Below are 17,142 nucleotides of genomic sequence, written 5' to 3'. Positions count from 1 at the left end.
TGTCTTGTGCTTTCCTGTAGTTTTAATGCTTGAAACACTGTTATTAATTGTTCTTTGTTTTTGAGTAATAGGTGCTTGGCCAAGTCGTCTGTGATCCTGTCTAGAATATTCCAAATTTCCGGATTAACGTAACTGGATAGCTCAAATTTCAGTTGTAGCACTTTGGCTTGGGTAGATGCTAAGTTCTTTCGTGCCTCGTGAATTTGTTCTCTTAACAACGCTTTTTCTAGCCTGGCATAGATACGGACCACTTTAGCTGATGTAAATTTCTTCTTTAGTTTAATGCAATTGGGTATTAAGTTGCTATCTTAATGTTAGGAGAGGTCATATACTTTACCTATACAAGTTGCCAAACATCTTTCTCTAAATCCAGATTGATTCAATAATAAGGTGGTACACGTGTTGGCAACTTGTATAGGTAAATATGACCTCTCCCATTGCTTCTGCCTTAGTATCTCCATGTTTGGGTCTGCCTCCCACTGACAAGACTTCAATAAAGGTCGAAACCGGTCTGGGTAGTTGCCCTTCCCTTAATGCATAGCAGTATACATGTCCGCATGGAGATGTGCTTTGCATTATGGGAGATACTGACAAGGAGTGATGAGAGCTTGGTCCACCTTTGCTTGGAGTTGCCTGGTGTTGCACCACCTTACCTCAGTCCTGAAGATATTTTCAGGTGAAAACTTTGTTTGCTTACACTTGGATAAAGGATTAAACTAAATTTATTATATCTTATGATACATAAGATAAAATATCTGTATAATAAATTAATTTTTACTGTGGTACATGTGATTCTATAGTTGTAGATACTCTACAGGTCTCATTATACAAGAAAAAAATAATATAAGATTACATTGCTACCAAAGGTGCATAAAAGATGATTCACAGAGTTCCCTATAGATAATAAGAAGTTTAGAGCGAGAGAAACATCAAATGCTGTCTCTCAAATCCAATATGTTCTTTGTCAGTTGTGGAAGCTATACTTGCATATACACTTCTGTTAGATTCCAGGCCACACTAGGATTAAGGGAAATGTAGTTACAGATACTGCAGCTTGTTCAGCCCATTTCTCTAACTTCCACCATCTACATGTCCCACATAACGATTATCCAGAAGATCATGAGACAGAGACTTTTATTCCAGTGACAGCCATAGCTAGCACTATTCTGCCAGGTATAGTGTTAGCAGCATTATGCATTAATTAATCTGGAAGCCTCCTAAAGTGTTACCATTAGGTTTAGTTCTGTTTGCTATCTGCAGCCTCTGTGGAAAAATCATTTTAAACCTGCACACCCAAAATGAATAATCATCGTGTCCATGGTATTGTGTCTTGTATGAACCACAAGGAAAACAACAGCAAGTAAAAATTGTTTGTTCAACAAGTTTCCTGTGTCCTGTGTTGTACTTCATTAGGAATGAAATATTATTATTTAAAAAAAAAAAAAATAATGATATGTAAAACATCATCAAATTTCTGGTATGAAAGGAGTGTACATGATATTATGATAGTACTACATGAAAAAGTTACACCATTATTAACACCTGATAAACAATTTTCCTCTAAATTAATCTGCTATCTGTCAAAATTCCAACATACCATTTTTTATATTTCTGTCTTCTAAGGCATTTTTTACTCTATCAATCGACCTACATCTTGGTCTTTCTATGGGTCTTTTTTCTGCCAACCTGGCAAAGAACACTTGTTTTGCTTATCTTTCCTCTCCCATTCTATTTAAGTGACTATACTATCTGAGATTAGCTCTGCTGCACATTCCTGAATGCTAATAATGCCAAGGTCTTTCCTAATATCTTCATTTTAAATACAATACTACCATTGATGCCATCTCTTCACTCCCCTCAGTCGTATCTGTGTTCTCCAGTCTTTGCTCAAGTGTTCTATTTCTAATCCAGCTTCCAGATCCATAAGTTAAAACTGGTTTAAACATAGTCTTGTACACAGCTGTTTTGACTAATTTCTTTCTTATTCTATATAAATTTATTCTGCTGACTTCCTGCCATACCAGCTTGACTAATTCTGTTGTCTACCTCCATATTTAATTTGACATCTTCACTAAATATTGTACCTAAAATAGCTGAAATGTTTTACTTGTTCTATAGGTACTCCATTCAGATACAGTTGTGTTATCAATATTCGTACATATTTTCATTGCCTTTGTTTTTTGGTTGCTGATTTTCATACCAATTTGTTACAACAGTTATTCAATTTAGTCAGGGAATCTTGCAGACTTGTACTGGATTTATTCAGAAGTATAACATCATCTGCATAAAGTAAAGAACTAAGATTAACACTGCCAATTTTGATATCAGATTTAATACCACTTTCCTTCATAATGTGATCCATATAGATAATGAACAACAATGAAGATAAAGTGCACCCTTGTCGCACACATGGTGTAACATCAGACCATCTTGCTTACCTCCTTCAATTCTAACTGCTGAATTACAGCTAAAATGGAGGAGACTGTGTATTGCTCAATATAATGTCCTATTACATCTTAGAACTGTACATTCTGAAAAGCTATTCTCTTGGCACCTTGTGATATGCCTTTTTCAAATCTATGAAATTTATATAGAAATCCTTGTTATATTCTCACTATTTTTCCTAAAGTGAAAATCTGATTTTGACAACCTCTATTTGACCTAAATCCAGCTTGTTCTTCACCAAGCTTCCCTTCCATGATTTTTCTTAGCTGTTTCTTAAGTATACGTGCATAAATCCTACCAGGAATGCTGAGTAGGAAAATACCTCTTTAATTCTCACATTCAGTTTTATTTCCCTTTATAGGGAGGATGTGAAAGAGTTGTTGGAAGAAGCAAAAAAAAAAAAAAATAACAGCAAGAAGGGGAAGTTTGTGACTCTGCCACCATGCTATGAAAGTGGCAAACTGAGAAGACGAGTGATGATAGCTAATGAATCCATGAGCAGGATGAATGATATAGAGTTTGCAGATCTATGAATTGAGTTTGATGGATGGGAAGATTTGCACAATAATGTTGGACTTCACTTAAATGGATTTGGAGTTAGGTGTCTGGAGAGAGCATTGTTTACTGAGAGTGTGGAAGCACAAAGTTAGTAAAACTAAATTAGTTAGGGTGAATTCAGACGAGTGTGTGTGAATGAACAAAAAATGCTGAATAGGCCAATAAGATAAAATATAAAACTAGTTGCTGCTATAGGTCAGAGGGTAACTGGAAAAGAATAAGACATGCATCAGTAGATTAGTACAATGAGTGCAAGTCGAATAATTATTGTGGGGAACTTCAACTTTGGAGACATAGATTGGAAGGAAATGGAATTTATACACTTACTGAGAGAGACACTTACTTCATGCAAAATGTGACAGAGGGGACTTGGGATATGAAAGTATTGGATCTTGTTATAGGGTCATAAGAACTGCCCATAACTAAGGTCACAACATTACCTCCCTTTGGGGAAAGTGATCATGTGGTCTGGATTGGAAGGGGGGGGGGGGGGTAGCAAAACATGGAAATTCCAGTTAATGAAACTATAAGGCAGGTGATTATGATACACTTATGAGGCAGCTAGAAGCAGTAACACAGGATAAAGATCTGCAAGGGAAGGATGTTCACAGTGCATGATGTATAGTCAAGGGATATCTGGAGGAAGGAATATCATGCCATATACCCAAGGTCAGGAGAGTACATTGGGTTGGCGTTAGATTAATGAGGTATCACTAAGCATGAACTGCAAAAAAAGAAAACGTTGTAAAAGGTATATAAGGAGATAGGTGACGAGTATGGTAAGGATACAAAATCAGATTATGAGAAGAAATTAGATGAACAGGTGAAATGAAATGAAGGATGACTTTAATAAGTGCAGGTAATAAGAGAGGTGAAATAGGCAGATGGAATTGTTGAGCTGTTGAGTGACAACTTTGCAAAGGTATATGATCCAAGTGAAGATATTGTTATGGCAGGGGTAACAGGGACTGTCCACTCGGTTAGCCTAGTGGCATTGCGCTTTGCAACCACATGCCTGGGGAAGAAGTGTCTCAGGTTCGATTCCCATCAAAGACGTGAGGAACTTGATGATCTTCCTTAGCCATAGTCAAGTTAGCCGGTCTTGAGCATGGGCAGTAGGGTTTTTTCCGCCAGTTTATCTGGCCTTTTTTCATCCTGCAAGCAGGCAAACCTGCCCCGTGAACATATGTTGCTACAGTCAAAAATATATCCCCTCCCAGCGGCAGGCTAGGCGACAGGTCAGTTGGGAGTGGTACTAACAAGAAGTCGCATCTAAGTAACATGCTGACCCTGCATAGGAAGCGGGAATAATGCATAGTGAAAGAAGAAGAGGTGACAGGGACTGATATGAGAACAGAGATTGGTGAATTGGAGATACTTAGGATATTGCAGACTTTACTTGCAGATACATCTGTGGAATTGGATTGGATAGCAACTTGCACTTTAAGAGAATGTGCAGGAGAACTGGTGACATTTTTTACTAGGCAATTTAATTTAAGGCTTGGCTCTGTCAAAGTTACAAGAGAGTGGAAGGAGAGCAAAATAATACCTTTGCATAAAGTAGGATCAAAATTATTCATTAATATTAGGGATGATATGAAACTGGTGATATAGATAAAAGGGCGACTGATTGACAGATACCAAAAACTAATATACGGGGGAGCAGAAGGCAGGTGACTTGTGGGGTGCCATAGGACTTTGTGTTTGGATCACTGCTGTTTAATTTGCGGTAACAAATTATAGACCAATCAGTATCTCAGGAGTGGTGGTAAAAGTACTAGAAAACTTGATCAAAAGATAATTCAGGAATGAATGGATAAGAATATGATGCTTTGTGAGGAGCACCATGGTTTTGTGAAGGGTACATCATTCATTAGTAATAGGGGTGATATGAAACTGGTAATATAGATAAAAGGGTGGCTGATTGACAATAGCATATTGCAAAGCAGAATCCAGAAGGCAGGTGACTTGTGGTGTGCTGTAGGGCTCTGCGTTTGGACCACCGCTGTTTAATTTGTGCATAAATGATATATAAAATAATTTGAAGGGAGATATTCAGTTGTTTGTTGATGATTCAAAGTTGGGTAGGGATAGTTAATCAAGGTGATGTAGAGAGCTTACAGGATCATTTAAATGTCACTTAAACTTTTGCCCAAGTGACACTATATGGATGTCATTGATGTCAATAATGGATGTCATTGTGAAAAAAAGTAAAGTTTTGCATTGTGAGCTACAAAGAGGTGCATTGTGCACCATATTGAGGGAACTGTACTCCAGGAAATTGATGAAGCTAGGAATTGGGAGTAGTAGTAGATAGAGAGCTGAAGTTTAGAGAGCATATTGCTAAAGTAGCCAGGGTAGCTCACAGGATTACTTGGTTATTGCAGAAACACTAACAAGCAGAGATTAGGAAGTTATTATTCCTCTTTATAAATCCTTAAGATGCTTACATCTGGATTACTGTACTCAGGATCTAGGAACCTGCTTTTCTTTGGGATGAAGAAATGTGGGAGAGGATCCAGAAGCAAGCTACGATGATGAGTGGTCTGTGGAATGCATCCTGTGAGGATAGATTGAGGGTTTATGGATTGCAAAAAGTTGGTTTATAGGCGAAAATGTGTGGGGGGAGGGGGGGGGGGGAATATAATAGAAACATTTAAGTTAGTTAAAGGATTTCTTAGGATTGATGCAGGGGAAATGTTTCAGCACTTAATGAGAGCTGAACAAGAAGTCATTCTTGGAATTTGGGTAAGAGTATGGTTAGCAAGGGCATGAATATAATGGATTATATGACTCAGTTGTAAGTGCTTTTGTCTGTTAATGGTTTCAAGGAGAGGTACAATAGATATTGATAACTTGGGTATCCCAAGATGTGTTAGGATTTCATGGAGGTGCAGGTGCCATAACAATAACAGAATTGTCATTGGTATACATGGATGGTACACATTGTGCTGAGATTTCATACCTGTGTCTTATTGCTGAATTGCTCTATGACACATCTATCATAACCTAGTTCGCAGCTTCTTAGGCTTTTATGTATACTGGCCATATTTGGTTTAAAAATAACTTTTCGATTTTTGTTGCACTGTGTTGGATAATGTGTCATTTTAGCATCTTTTTTTGTTAAATTTGTGAATATAGCTTTTAATTCAATGTATGGCATTCTCGTAAAGTGCCCAAGTATCTGATGCTTTCCATTGGTAATATTTTATATTACCAATGGAAAGTAGGCATATTTGTGTGCTAGCCTTTTCTCAGGATCTATAAACATTCTTCTGTACAAATCTCTGCTGAACATCCCAGGTTGTCTGTCTGACATAACAGATAGCATGGTGAAAACATTTTTTGCACACTTGGTCTCTGAAGTAGTGAATGAGATTGCTTTGATTACCTCAGTATTATGGAGACCATTGTCATTGGCACAAAGGCAACTTTAAAGTTGTGCCACTATTGCACTTTAGCAGTTTTATCTGTATATCTGGAGTTCTAGTTAAGGTATATTGGAAAGGTTGGTGAGATATAAAGGATACAAAAGTGGATTGATAACAGCAATATTCTTTGTGCTTATCAGTATGGATTTGTTAAAGGGAAGTTGTGTTTTCAAAACTTAGCTTTTGGACACCAGTGTACATAAGTAACGACAAACTACATTTTTACTTGTATATGAAAAGATTTTCTTGATCTCAGCCAAATGTGGATATAAATTTATTGCCAACATACTATAAATTATATTACACTAAAAAATGTGTTAGAAATTTCATACAAATTAAATTGCCATATGGCAAAAGTTACAAATTTCCTAAGAATGTAGTTAAGGAATTGATGTATGGTGCTTACAGAAAATATGTGGAGAGAGACATTTCAGTATGGAATTATGTCCACCCCGAAGCCCAGTGCAGTTCTCACAATGTCGTACCATATTTAGCACCAAGTTATCAAGGAGTTCCTGAGCTAAACTGGCCCACTCTTCCTTCAGAGCAAGGATAAGGCCTTTTTTGTCTTCTGGAAGTGAATTTCGAGCAGCAACGTGTTTCCATTTTGCATCCCAAACATGTCCTTAGGGGTTGAGATCTGAGGAACATGCTGTCCACTCGATTTGATTAATATCCTTGGTTTCCAGAAGTACCTCCACTGCTAATGTATGATGTGGTATGGAATTGTCATCCATAAAAATTAATTCTTCACCTACAGCACCATGAAACAATTGAACATGATGTTGAAGGACTTCATTGCACTGTCATTCACCAGCCATAGTCCCTTTTTTTTTTCAGCACTTGTAACTTAGTACATCCATTAAACATAATGCCACTCACACCATGACCCAGCACTACTGTATCTATCCCTTTCAAGAACATTCTCGCGATGGTAAGCAGTATCACTTTCACGCCAGATCAAGTGTCACCTGGAATCAAAGGAAAAACTAAAATGACTCTGTGAAGAGTAAATTAGCATGGTGTCTTGCCCAATTTTTATGGATACAACACCACTGAAAATGTGCTCTACGATGAGTTATGGATAAAGGGATGAAGGCACTACAGGCCTTTGGCTGTATAGGCCTACTTGTTGCAGACATCTTGCCACAGTTTATTTAGATATCTGCGTACCTGTGCTTGAATGGACTGACTTGCAAGTTGACCTGTCGTGGTGCATCAATTATGTTTTGCTGTTATATAACCAAAAATCTCTCTTCATACTCCATGCTAGAGCAAGGGCGACATCTTAGAAAACGTCTGGAATACATTTCATTGGTTTGAAATGCTGCCCAGAGCCTGGATACAACACTGTGTGAGATTCTAAATTCTCTGTCAATATCAGTAATTCTGTGTCCTTTTTTCAAGCTTTCCAATAATTTTTCCCCACTGAAATCATCTAGATCAGCGCTTCCCAAACTGTGGGCCACGGCCCCCTTGGGGGCAGTTAGTTTTGTTGAGGGGGACCGTGAAATAATGAAAACAAATTTTAAATGTTTTAAGGCTAAGTAGATATCTTTTATCTTAAAAGAAACGTATTTCATTTTTATTATTTCTTTTTTGTTATTTTTTTATATTTTAATGGAAAAAATCACACATTGGTGTTGGTTCACAAATTTTGCTTCCTGCTTATTTTGGCGTTTAATGAATATTATAAATATATGCTTATTCATATGTTTCATTTCAAAGATATTAATAAGAAGCACAAAAAAAAGCTTACAGACACAAAATCTTGCTCTCATTTAAAACGGCCAAGTTTTTCATGCTTTAAATTAATGTTTCATTGTTAGTGTACACAGGTGCAGCGATGTGTGGGAATGACATACGCTTGGTGTGTATGTTTTGTATCGAATATAAATACAATAACTATTATAATAATATATGTCTGTATTAGGATTTTTTTCCAATGGGGGGGATTGTGAAATCTTTTAATTCTTCCAAAGGGGGCCTTGACATCCATAAGTTTGGGAAGCACTGATCTAGATGATGTGTTTGAGGCATTAGAAGACATCCAAGTTTTCAACTTTATTCCTTCACAAAAAGAACTTCCTTCAAACACAATTCGCTTAGCGCAACCTTTTGCCTTTAACATGTTGAGTGCTACCACATAACCCTTATGCATGCTATTTGAAATTTTAAATGTTTACCCACTTTCTACTTGAAATAGTCAGTTATACAAATTGCCACAGATTCATCTGAATTCAGTTAGAATCTTCAGAAATAATGTTCGTCCTTTTGTTATAGTACACTGGTGTCCATAACCTAGCTAATGTATTGGACAAGGGATATGCATATACAGTGATATACGTAGATTTTGCAAAGACATTTGACAGATTGCCACATCACAAGTTGGTCACTAAACTGAAGCAGATGGGATTGGATGATAGGCTAGTAAGTAGGATAGGTGAATGGATATCGGATAGGTATCAGCAAGTTGTGTATGTATGGCCACTATCTTGAAAGAGGAAAGTAACTAGTGGTGTGCCGCAAGGTTCAGTTTTGGAACCATTGTTATTTAATCTGTATATTAATGATATTGGGATAGGCTTAACTGGTAATATCCAGCCATACCATATTACAACTGTTTGCAGATGCTGCAAAGCTGGGGAGAGTGATGAGTAATCAAGCAGACATTGTTAGCTTACAGGAGGACTTGAATAGATTGTATGAGTGGGCAGCAGTATAGAATTGTCAATTCAATGTTGCCAAATGAGATTCTGAAATTTGGTAGGCAACAATGGAATGCAAAGGGAAATTCTGGAGGAAGTTGACGAGATAAGATACATTGGAGTGGTGTTAGGAATGGATTTGAAATTCAGAGATCATATTATTATTATTATTATTATTATTATGTGACACCTCCAAGGACTCCAAAGACTCATCGAGGGAGAGTGTGCCAACAGCATCGAATGATTGATCTCCTTCCAACTACTAACCACGCTCAAACTTGCTTAACTTTTTGCGTGAGCCATTAGTAGCAGAGGCTCTACCAATCGACCAACCTTTGCTGGCGAGTTGCAAAAGTTGTGAAGATGTCACATTGGATTTTGACAGTTATGCAGTGGACATTAACTTGTTTCTGGATCCTTTGTATAAGACCTTGATCAGGCCTCTTATGGATTATTATGTACAGATTTGCTCTCCTGGTTTTCATGGTGATGAGGATATGTTGGAAAGGGTCCAGAGAAGACTAATATCATAACTGGTCTTTGGGATGTGGGATATGAGGAAAGATTGATGGAATGCAGTTTGTAAAGACTTGTGAATAGGAGGAAGAGAGGGGATATGATTGAGACATTTAAATTAGTCAGTGGGTTTCAATAAGGAATTACCATGAGTAGGCATATTTAAATAATTATAATACCGGAATTAACTTGCATTAACAGGAAGATCTGCTTGTATTCTGCTAGAATAACACAAGTCTTATATTGAATACCATGAACCTGAACAGTCTGGACTTGCAGAGTATGCCATCAACACTAGACATAGAGTTCATTGGAACAAGACAAAAGTCCTTCACAAAAATTTGTTTCTCAATGAACAGCTTTATAAAGAAACATGTGAAACTTTACTTCACTCTCCTAATTTAAACAGATCCAATGGTCTACGTCTATCCCCTTTGTGGGAGATAGTACTTTTTAGATCAGCTAATCTTTCCTGACTTTTTTTTTTAATTGTGTGTGTATATATATATATTATTATATTTAATTATTTATTTTTATATATTTTATTATTATTTTTTAATAAGTTAGGAAATTTAGCTAACCTACTTAGGTGGCACCTTTTGGAATTGTCAGTTCTTGTTCCATCAGCTTTGTACTGAAGATGTCTGTAATACTCAGGCAAAAATATTACTAATAATTTAAAATTATAATTATTTAAAAAAGGTTAGTCAGTGGATTGCTTTGCCTGACATTGTGGTGAATGCTGATACAATGAATGAGTTTAAAGCACAGTTTGATGGGCTGTGTGTGTAACAGTGTTTGTCTCTCATGATAAGTCTTTGGACTCCATGGAGGTCTGATGCTAATAATAATAGTTTGGCTGCTCTGGGACCAAATGGCAATTACATCATCAAGACATCTGAACCAAACTTCAGGCTTTAGACTTGCTGAATCTAGAGCTCTTTGTACAAAGTGTTCCATATAAAAGTTATCTGGTTGTGGGGGGGGGGGGGGTCATCATCCTAATCTCAACAAAAATGATGGATTAGTAATTTCAAGAATCTGTAAGACCCATCTGTAACCTAAATAGCATCCAGAACATGATGGCAGAACCCCAACACAAGAAAACTTGAAGATAACAGTACTGTAGAGATGCATCTGATGTAGTTACACCATGAAGAAAAAAAAAAATATATATATATATATATATATATATATTTTTTTTTTTTTTTTAAATTTCATTTTATTTATATATTTTTATCCTCTGTATATTATTTATCTTTATTATGTGTAATTTTTTTATTTTATTTATTTATTTTGTCTTACCAGAGGTCAGGCTAGTGTAAATGATTAACAAAGCAGTAGGGTTAGTATACTTTTGAGTAATGTCATTTAGCTTGTGTCCTGTTCATACGCATGTTTCCTGATGATAACCTAGATATAGAGGTCAAAATATCGAATGTTATTTTCTTAGTTTTAAGTAAAGTAATTGCTCTAACTTTCCTCCATAAATTCTACACAATGAATGCTGACCACCATGTAACTTTGAAAGAAACAGTTAAAACTATCAATAACATTTTACAAAGACCCTCAAATGTTTTAGCATATATACAAAAAAGCACACTACAAAGTTGTAGTTTTTTTACCTTAGAAAAAAATCAGATAAAATTGTTAATGTGTTATAGCAATACATCTTAAAAGTTATCTTCACTCCATTGACAAAAGTCTCTTCATTAATGCTGAGGTCATCAAAACAACCTCATTCACTACTTAAGAGACAAGGTTTAAAATTGGGACGTTCAGCAGAAATTCATTTGAAGAAAATATTAAAGATGTAGAGAAAAGACTAACATGCAAATCTCGACTACCTTTTTATATTACCAATGAAAAAGCATCAGATACTTCAGCAATGCACAAGCATGCCATATGTTGAATTCCCCAGCTATGTTTGCAAATTCAAAAAAGCTGGTGGAAGTAGTGTTGGACAAGGTTGGACTATGCAACAGAAATCAAGGCTTTGTTTAAAACCATTCTGGTCAGCATACAAAGACCTAAGAAACTGGAAATTAGGTTATGATAGATATTACATTGCAGAACCCAATAATGTAACACATTAAAGGAAGTGTGTTGTTCAAATTACTTAGGAAGGTGTTTAAGGTTTCCTAAGCAACTTGAACAAACAACACAGATGCATCCAATTCACATTGAGATTGAAAACAATAACACTTTGTTTTCTGAATATACTTGTCACACATCTTCCTTCAGTCTGCCATAAATTGACATGCACACACACACACTGGCCAATATGTACACAAAGACTCACACTACCATCCAACATGAAAACTAGGGTTAATTAGCACCTCAAAAATAGAGCTATAACAGTTTTCTCTGATGAGCAGACTCTGAAAAATGAGTTTTGTTTAATAAGCAAAAGATTTATAAACCTTATGCCTGTGGAAGGAGTGTCCTAGGTTCGATTCCTGTTGGTGACATGAGGAGCTGAAGAATCTTCCTCAACCATAGCCAAGTTAGCCGGTCTTGGGCAGTAGGGTTTTTTCCCCAATTTATCCTGGAGTTTTTCATCCCACAAAGCAGGAAAACTGGCCTTGAGAACTCAACACTACAGGACATAGGATACACCAGGGCGCAGGGCTTGACGACGTTATCCTGTGATCGGTTTGAGGTCCAATGATTAATAAACCCTCGACACCGCAAGGTAAAAGAGGGTAAAAAGAAGATGAGGTGAGGCTATATTCAAACTATCTACAAAAAAAAAAAAAAAAAAAAAAAAAAAAAAAAAAAAAAGATTACTTAGCTCCTCTAAGGATTCCCTTCTTTCTCTTGCCCACTTAAGGATATACCAAATCGAGTGTATATGTAACCTATCCTACATAGGGGAACAGGACTTACAATCCTAATAAGAATATTTAATGGATAAAATTAACAGTGCAACTGTACTGTTAAAATTTATAATTTTATTATTTACCATTCATGGACTGACATTCAGATGTTTATTTAGTTCATTTTTTAATTTTTCTTTAGCTAGGGGCAGCCATTCCAGTGGACACAGTGGTTCACACTCAGGCAGTCACTCTGGAGATGGAAACAGTGATGCAGCAGGAAGAAGTACGGGAAGAACAAGTACTACCAGTAGTATTGGGCGTGGGAGCACAGTCAGCAGTCTGGGTCGTAATAGTGCCTCTTTTACACGTACCAGCTCAAGTAATGTTGCCATTGCCACAATCTCCCTTGGCAAACAAACTTCTTCAACCCTAGTGAACCTAACTGCCTTCCGTCCATTTTCCAGCGAACTTGCAACCAGTTCTCTTAGTAGTGCTGCTTTGGCAAATAGTGCAAATTCTTCAGGAAGCACAAGTGGTGGAAATGCATCTCTTGCAGGAAACTATGGTAGTTTAGGTGGCAGTGAGGATGCCAACTCAGCTTCCTTTGTTAGTCATCAAGGACAAGGAGATTACTCTCATGTCACAGGTGCTGCTGTTCAACAGCATCTGCCATTGTAAAAATGTTTTCATTAATTTCAGTAAGCAAAAAATTCAGTTTGTGAATATTACCAAATCATGACAAGCACAATTTCAGACAAAGCACCTTAGAGACTGCAGCTAATGTGCCTCATATTGCAAAAACTTTTAGCTTATTATAAATCAAACATAGCACTGAACTCTGTACAGCAAGTGTATTGTTTGCTTCCATTCTTTGTTTTAAAATGCAGTCACTCCTGGAAAAAACATTTTGGATTTATTAGAAAGATTTAATGTGACCATGAAAAACTCATTAATGGTGATCATAAGAAAGAACTAGTCAATTGAGCCTAATGAAGGTTGTGTAAAATCCTCTTCCTCTCCTTTCCAAATAGAACATGAGCTTTGGACAAGTCTGCCTCTTGAAAACAATGTATAGTAATCTAAACTGCAAAAGGCCTTCAAGAATTATGAATGTACTTTTCTAACATTAGTAAAGAGGGCCTTTGACCTGTGTGTGTGTGTGTGTGTGTGTGTGTGTGTGTGTGTGTGTGTGTGTGTGTGTGTGTGTGTGTGTGTGTGTGTGTGTGTTGCGTGCATGCATATGTGCAAGAGAGAGAGTATGTGTGTGTGTGCGTGTGTACACATACACACAGGCAGGTGTTTTCAGGTATTAAGACTTAAAAGCAGCAAGAGAATGTATTTTGTTTGTAACTTTTTTTTTACTTTCACAGTGAGAAAATGTACAAATTTTTACCTTGAGAATATTTGTATTAAAAGAAAAATTGTATACTAAATAATGCAGTATTATTTCTCTTTTTAATAAACTTTTAATCAAAATTGGTCATGATATCATAATCCAATTTAAAATTGGCTCATGATGTCAATTTCAAATAAACATGATTTGTGTTCTGAAAACTGAATGTTACATTTCTTCTTAAGTGAAATAGAAAATTTAAAATTTCAGACTTGCAAAATATATTGAGTGTATTCATAATCATATTAATTATCAATTGAAAATATACTTTAAAAAAATTCCAGCATTTGCATTGTTAGAAGTTGAAAGGCATTTTGCAGCTTAGCCCTATTTTCGGTTCTGTCTTTTGACTTCATGGAGAAATGGAATTTCCATTTTTGGAAACTTGGGTTTTTCATTGTTCCACATACAGAAATCAGAAATGGGAATACATTCAATTTGCAAACAAAAAATACTGTTGTTCATGGTTGTTGTGGGTGGTAGATTGCTTTGATGGTAGTAATGTCATTATGTGAAGTTAGAGAATTAAGTAGTGAGGAAGACAATGATATGCATATATAGCAGAGTAGAGTAGGGTTCCCCTCCCATATTTATTCCTTGACCTTCTTGGAGGTGTTGCATTATAATAATAACAGCATTTACAACATAGGCTCAGAAGTAATTTAAAGACAGGTCATTTCTTTTGAAGTCCAACTGCATTTTTCAGTACAGTTATGCATACTGAAATATGTTTTGACATTGGTTAAATAACTTTACATACCAGTCTTCCTCAAAAACTTAGTAATTGATAAATCTAAAGCAAGTGCCTTCCTGTCAACTAGCCTGATTTGCAGGTAATTGTGTCATCCATCATATATGAGTCTCTTCAGTTCAGTTCAGTAGTGACAATGTCCATTAGTTGCAAAGGGATTTTTTTAATCCCATTTAGCCTGTGAAGAACCCTCTGATACTGTTAGATGGGATTCAAACCACTGCATATATAGAGTATATATGCAATAGTAGCAGTTTGCAGGGGGTTTCAGCCTATAAAAACTATTCTCATAACTTGTGAAAATACTCAGATTTTCACAAGTTTCAAGAAGGAAAAAAGAGAGAGAATGAGGGTGGGGGAAGGGGGAAGTGGTTTTGCTTCCTCTTGGAATAGAAGTTCAGTAGAATGGGAGAAAAGGTGGTCATGCATTTGAGGCTATCTGGTATGAGATAGCAGCTAACAGAACAAAATATATACCGTTTAAAACGATACTTTTTTCTAAAATTTTTATACCAAAAATTGGGGGGTCGTCTTATACACGGGGGGGGTAACCGGTTGAGAGACCTGCGGTTGCTGTGGCAAAACTGCCGGTACCTTGTCTCTGCGAACAGGCTTCTGCCAATCACTAGCCTTTGTTAACTCTGTTGATTGGTGTCATTAACGACTGATTCTGAATAAACCAATCGGAACTCTGAAAGCATTCGTGCGTCTACAACTTGTTGGCAGGGTAAGTTAATGCATTAACAATATTTTGAGCACTAGCCCATAAAAATGTCCAAAAATAAAAAACGATGAACAAAATGATATGCCTGGAACTGAGAGATGCATAATTTCTTAGAATGTATCTTAAAAGTATTACCTAATTACTAAATATACTTTGAATATTTAAAAAAATATCAAATGTGTTCTGTTTTATGTTTAAAATATTGATTTCTTAATTTTGGGTTTGAAAAAGTAGAGTTTGTCTTATACATGGAAAAATACGGTAATTGCATGCCTGCTGCCTTCCTTGGATGTGGTAGCCATTTCTCAGGCTCTCTCCAGAATCAAACATTGATGCCCCGTAACATTATGACCATGGTAGGCACATAACCTATCATCGGCAGTTGATAAAGTGGACACTTGAAAAATGCATTGCCAGTACGAGACTGTGCGATCTGCAAAATCCAACTATGAGCATTGAGCATGCAAACTACCCACTCTCGGCATGGGGAGGTAGTGGAGAAAGGAAAAAAAAATATATATATATATAATTGGTTGTTGCTGCTGTTGTGGAGATGCAAAGTAAGGTGTAAATGGTGCTTTGGCTAGGTTGGACAAAACTGAGATGGAACAAGGGACTATTCCTGGAACCTGTATAAGGAAGTTGTCAGCAAGGACATAAAGAGCAAGTTCTTTGCATGGATAGTAGTTAGTGAGTGGAATGCATTGCCTTACAATGTGGTAAATGCCAGATACATTGAATGGGTTTAAAGCACGGTTTGATGGGCTTTGTGTGTAACAGTGTGTACCTCCTACGATGAGTCTTTTGATTCCATGGAGGTCTGGTGTTAATAATAATAATAATAATAATTTTTTTTTTCACTTAGATGATACTGTTGCACTGTTAGCCACAGAAAAAAGCCAAATCTTTAAATAGGTGAAAGGAGCACTCACATTCCTTTCACCTGTTTTTCTAATGATTCAGCATTTAATGCCATCTTTGATTTTTTTTGATAAAAGATAGAGATTAGAAGAATGCTGTCAAATTTTTGTATAAAAAAGGTTCTCGGTCTTTGTGTAATTTCTTTGATTACCAAATGTTGGTGCTCCAGAATTGACTCCTGTTCTGTATTGCTTTTTTTTTTTTTCTGCTTCCTGGCATCTATCCAGCAGCTCGGAAATTAGGCTGAATTCAGCTTTCAAATCATCATGTTATTACCATCATATTCTCTCCTATTCAATTGGGATCTATTATTATTATTATTCGTGACACCTCCAAAGAGTCTGAAGACATCGCAGGAGGACACCTACTGTACAACTTTGTCTCCACCACTACCAATCAACTACATCAGCGCCATCTATCGACCACCACCACAACGAGTATTTTTTGTCTGTAAATTGCATGTGTTCTGAAGGGCCGATTTGTCTGTATGCGGGATGAAAAACCCGAGTTTCCGGGAGAAAAACCCTGCTACCTCCGTATGAGATCTGCTAACTCACCTTCAATTGAAAACGTCCATATAAAGATTCCTCCCATCATGACAGGAATCAAACTCAGGCCTTTTCCAATCGAACGGCGCAATTTACCATCATTCTTTCAATTGCACTATGGAGGCACTTATCTATCCAACATCTTAAAAATCAGCATGTCAAATCATTGCTATAATCTTCCAGATGTCAATGGTAAGAAGATAGTAGTTCTAAGGGCTACTTTGTAGAAAGGATTAAAATAAGAATATAATTTCTTATCAAGTATAATATAAACTAATTTTATATTTGTGACAGTATCCAAAATTTTTAATGGAATTTTATTGTG

The 17,142-nt window shown here is 36.4% G+C and overlaps 1 protein-coding gene across 1 annotated transcript in view; it reads left to right on the top strand.

Annotated features, from left to right (window-relative positions):
- The window catches only part of pcx (pecanex), a 621,557-nt gene extending 607,672 nt beyond the window's left edge, over window positions 1–13,885 (top strand). The window contains exon 38 of the mRNA XM_090398640.1: window positions 12,680–13,885. Within this exon, the coding sequence (XP_090254766.1) occupies window positions 12,680–13,158 (479 nt within the window). The 3' untranslated portion in view covers window positions 13,159–13,885. The remainder of the gene's footprint in view (window positions 1–12,679) is intronic.
- The last annotated feature ends 3,257 nt before the right edge of the window (window positions 13,886–17,142 follow it).

This window comes from Typopeltis vanoorti, chromosome 10 (genome assembly GCF_054136105.1).
Source record: "Typopeltis vanoorti isolate ZY-2024b chromosome 10, IOZ_Tvanoo_1.0, whole genome shotgun sequence".
NCBI classification, from domain to species: Eukaryota; Metazoa; Arthropoda; class Arachnida; order Uropygi; family Thelyphonidae; genus Typopeltis; species Typopeltis vanoorti.
Note: the sequence above shows the minus strand (reverse complement) of the source record. Positions and strands in the feature narration are given on the sequence as shown.